Below are 4,919 nucleotides of genomic sequence, written 5' to 3'. Positions count from 1 at the left end.
TTGTGAATAAAGATGTGAGTCAGACTGAAGCTCGGGGCACAAGTTTTCACGAGAGCTATCTCGCTTGTGCTGAGAGCTGACATACATACCCACTTCATAACTATATGTAGTTGTAGAGTTTATTTATTCCATGTATCGCTTCAATTTCTTCTGGGCTTTGCTTCCTCCCCCCTCCCCATTAAACTTTGCACTTAATCCTACACCATGTCAATAAATACACTAAGATGGAGAATCTGGCTGCAGATCTTTATATTTTGCCTGGCTCTGCCTTGTCCTTCCCTCTCTGGTGCTCTGGGGAGGCTAGGGCAGGAAAAGAGAGAAATGTGTAAGAGGCACCTCTGACATTGCTGCTCTTGTGAACTTCACCTGGAGCTTATGTGGGTCTGAAGAGAGACAGGTGCCTTCTTCATGCCTCTGTCAGTATTTTTAAGGAGGAATCATCCCTCCCTCCAAGTGTACTAACCCTAGGTGCTGTGGTGTGACTAGAATGAGGAGTTCTGTCCCTCTGCTCTCATCCTGGCTGATAATAACATGCCAATATAGGTGCTAGAACATGATGAAGACATGAAAGGACTACTTGAAAATTTCTGCCTGTATTTTAAGTGACAATCCTTGTGTAATGCTATATAAAATAATTTGATGGAAGAACTGAGTTGTGTTGCTCTCCTTATTGGTCATAGGGTGAACCTCAGGTGCTGGAATTAAACTCTGCAGATGTGCATGGAAGGGTCTTGGTGAGACCACAGAAAACCAAACTGTCCCTGTCTGATGTTCATCCTCCAGGTGCGAGAACCCTGGCCTGTGGCACTGCTGGCATGGAATGAGGGAGGGAACAGCCCACAGCTTCAGATGAGTGTGTCACCACAGTGCAGGAGAGGGCTACACCACACTGGCTGGTTGCATGTTCATTCCAAATCTGTAAAACTCCTAAAATGCTGATACCTGACCTAAGATTTTGCCATCAATTTGTGCTTTGGGTCAGCAAAAGGTGGTTTCGCAAGAATTGGCTTTTTTTAAGCCCTATCTCTAGTCATAGGGCTAGCATGTATGAAATTGGCAAGAAGCCAATGGCATCCCAGGTTCTGCCAGAAGCAGTGTGGCCGGCAGGAGCAGAGCAGTGATTGTTCTCCCCCATGGGGCAATAGTGAGGCTGTATGACAAATCCTGCATCCACTTTTGGTCCCCTCATGACAAGAAAGACATGGATGTGCTTGAGTGTATGCACAGAAGATAAATGGAGTTGAGGAACAGTCTGGAGCACAAGTGTGATGAAGAAGGCCTGAGGGAAGTGGAAGCATCCAGCAGAGAAAAAGTGCCTCGGGGAGACCTTATAGTTGTCTACAGCTCCCTTCAAGGGAGGTTGTCACCAGGGTGGGGTCATTATATCAGTGCAGGGAACAAACATGACCAGAGAAAAATACCTAAAGTTGTGCCACAGGAGTTTAAGATTGGAGTCTTTCAAAAAAAGGATATCAAGGTTGAGAACAGGTTACCCAGGGAAATGACTGGGTCACCACCCTCGGAGAGAATTAAAAGTCATGTGGATGTGGCATTTTGGGCCCAGGCTGATTAGTGGAATGGGTAGTGTTAAACTTCCAGAAAGACTGACTCAGAGATTTAACTGAAGCTCAGCATGGAGTCAAGGCTTAGACTCCATGATCCTCAAGGGTGCCTTCCAACATGGGTATCTATGAGATTGCCAGTGGAGGGCAGCTGATCAGAAAGACAAGAGAAGGGCCAAGAGAGGTCCTTTGAAGAAGATTCACTCAAAGGCTGCCTTAACTGGTACGCCAGGGCCCCTCCAACATTGTGAGCTGGGGTGGGGACAAAGCGTGGGGCTGGGCTGGCTGTGCTGTACTGTGACATCCATGACATCATGGGGCCATGTCACAAATGGGGGCAGCTATGCAAGGCCCCAGCAGGTAACGCTGGCCCTGTATTGCTTGGGCAAGCGGTGAGTGCACACGTGGTGGGGAGGCTGGGCTGGGGACAAGGGCCGGGGCAGAAACGCTGCACCCGGGGCTGGCTTTTCCCCCTGCAGCCAGGAACAGCCCCTCATGGCACAGCCTTGGGCAGGGCACCGTGATGCTGCTGCTGCTGCTGCTGCTGCTGCTGCTGCTCGGGCTGCTGCTGCTGCTGCTCGGGCAGCGGAACGGGCCTGGCTGCTTGCCAGCTCTCTGGGGTCCTGTCCTTCCTGCTCCCCGATCCCTGGGATTCCCGTCCCAGCTGCCTCCCCCGGCCCTGCTGCCAGCTGCCTCCCTCTCAGCCCCTTTCAAGGCCTTCTCGCCATCCTCCTGCAGACCATGGATACCTGGGTATTGTGGCTCTTGCTCTTGCAAAGTGTAGTCCAGTACCCAGAGCCCGTGGGTGATGGCTTGGACGAGGTGACACGTCTGCGAATGGAGGTGCGTGCCAAGCTCCAGGAAGAGGAGAAGATTCGTCTGGAGCGGGAGGTGGAGCAGCTGGTCCTGGTGAAGCAGGGTCTCTTGGCCTGGGGAGACCTGCTCTGCTCTGCCTGGCAGCACTGGCAGCTCTGGGCTCCTGCTGCGCTCCTGCTCCTTCTCTTGGCACTGTGGTATATGTGGAGGAAAGGCAGCCTGAGGAGAGAGGAGCAAGGAGAAGGACACGATGGTGTAGATGAAGAGGAAGTCGAAAATGTGGATGCATATGAAGAAGACGCTGGAAATGAAGATGAGGGAGACAGTGACATGGAGGCGGAGGAAGATGACAGTGATGATGGCCACGCAGAGGATGTCGACAATGCTGCTGCGAATGAAGAACGTGATGCTGCAAATGAAGTTGGCAATGAGGCTGCCAACGCAGCAAACGTCAATGATGTTGGAAATCAAGTGGAAGAATACCGTGATGGTGCCGATAACTTTGGGAGAATCATAATGGAGCGCATACAGTGGCCTGTGTGGGACCTGCAGGAAGGACGCATGTGGACAAGAAGCCTGATGGAGCATTTTGCAATTTATTTTCGACGGGTCTTGTCCAACAGTTTCTATCCGGTGCTGCAAGGAGCCATTGGGGTGGGCAGTGCCTTCGAAGGTTGGAGTCCTCGTGAGCAGGATGTCGTGTACCAGGTGCTCATACCCATGACACCTCCCCGAGGGCACAGCTTCCACCTAGAGCTGGGCACTGCAGGGCAGAGGCGCTTGAGGAACTTCCGCATCCGCGTGCAGCAGGAGTGCACCTGCACGAGCGAGCGGCAGGGTGAGAACATGCTGTGCTTCCTGCACCACCCTGAGGAGGAGCTGAGGAGGCATCAGGATCCCAGCCTCCTTCATAGCCTGTGCACGGGCTCCTACCTGGACGTGGAGAAAACTGCCCGCTGGTTCTACCAGCTGGTGAGGGCAATCTGGCCGGCTTTGCGTGAGTCACACCATTGGCATTTAGTGCTGCTGCCCCCCAGACGCTCCTGCCAGTTCAAGGTGACCAATGGCAGAGAAAGCTACCGGATCGAGATGCTGTTTGGGGTGCGGCAAGGCAACTCAGACGTCTTTGTAAGCAGCCAGCCTAGGCAAGCCCACACCTCCAGCACAATCTGGCCGGAGAGCTACGCCGTGGCCGAGATGAAGTTCTTCAGGTACATCGCCAGGCGGGCTCCCCCTGACAGCTTGCACCTGAAATGCCTGCAGTTCTTCACTCGTCTTCAGCTGGGCTTAGGCTTCTCCACCTATACCATCAAGACCATTGTCATGCACCTCCTGAGCATCTTGCCCGTGTCACAGTGGCGCAGGAGACATTTTGTGAGGCGGCTGATGGATATCAGCGAGAGCCTGCGCACGTGTGTGGAAATGAGACGCCTCAATCACTTCATTGTGGGCAACCAGAGGCTTCCTGAGGGGATCCGCTTGCCCCCAGAGGTCCTAATGGCCAGGTCATGCAATCTCTTCCATGACCTGGTGATGGATCCGTTTGCCCACTCCCAGGCAATGAGCCAGTACGTGGATCTGCACCATTGGTTCAAACGGATCCTTAAAAATGAACAGTGAAAGAGGTTCTCCTGCAGAGAGCTGTGCTTGTGAGGCTCACACCTGGTGGCAGAGAACCAGCGCTCACTAGACGGGAAAAGAAGGGAGAATGTGGGCTACAGAGAGGGAAGGGAAAACGCTGCGTAGCAGCACTATGCCAGCAGCAGCCGCAGTGTGGCCTCGAGAGCCTCCCCAGCACTGCATCCAGTTTGGCTACAAAGATCAAGGAACACGCATGAGGAAATGCTATTATTCGCCCACCTCTTTCTTTGAGTCCATTTTCCCTCTGAGAGCTTCGCCTTGTGCAGGGAGGCCGATCTCAGAATCCCAGCGGAGGGAATGTTTGAAAGGACCGCTGGTGCTATCATTTGGTTCAGGGGTGCTCCAGGCAGGTCTTCCCGCTCTACACTACAAAGGATTGCGTTCCGGTCAAGGTTCTTGACTCTCTCTGGGGAGATAGACTCCACAATCCCTGGGCAAGGTTTGGGATCAGTCAATGGACGGTGTTTTTCCTTGCTTCTGCATGGGAATCCTTCAGGTCAGCATTGTAGCAACTGTGTTGGAGCTGACCTGATCTTTTTTATATGTAAAGATCTAGGTTGTTAATTTGTGTGTATATATATGTATATCTCTCCCCTGTGTACATATTATATGCGAGAAAGCTTTTCAATTATCATCTAGAATAGTAAAATATAATAAAAGCCAATAGAATAATATAAATATTGTCAACTCCATGAATTATGTAACCATTATATCATGATGAGAAATTATTCTAAAGAGTCAAACATGTAATTTTGTTTAAAGAAGGCAATATAGCCAATATTTAGTGTCTCTCTAAGTTGTGATACATATTAATGCTCTTAGGGCATTTATATCTGGAAAGATTGTCATAAGTAGATACATTTATGCATAACGCTTTTACCTTCTATATTGCATATAAGA

The 4,919-nt window shown here is 51.0% G+C and overlaps 1 protein-coding gene across 1 annotated transcript; it reads left to right on the top strand.

Annotated features, from left to right (window-relative positions):
- Positions 1–2,333: 2,333 nt before the first annotated feature.
- Positions 2,334–3,998, top strand: LOC118700440 (inositol 1,4,5-trisphosphate receptor-interacting protein-like 1). Its single transcript, XM_036404907.2, has one exon. The coding sequence runs from the start codon at positions 2,400–2,402 to the stop codon at positions 3,996–3,998; it is 1,599 nt and encodes a 532-aa protein (XP_036260800.2). The 5' UTR covers positions 2,334–2,399.
- Positions 3,999–4,919: the final 921 nt, after the last annotated feature.

The sequence above is a fragment of the Molothrus ater genome, chromosome 5, assembly GCF_012460135.2.
Source record: "Molothrus ater isolate BHLD 08-10-18 breed brown headed cowbird chromosome 5, BPBGC_Mater_1.1, whole genome shotgun sequence".
NCBI lineage: Eukaryota > Metazoa > Chordata > Aves > Passeriformes > Icteridae > Molothrus > Molothrus ater.
Note: the sequence above shows the minus strand (reverse complement) of the source record. Positions and strands in the feature narration are given on the sequence as shown.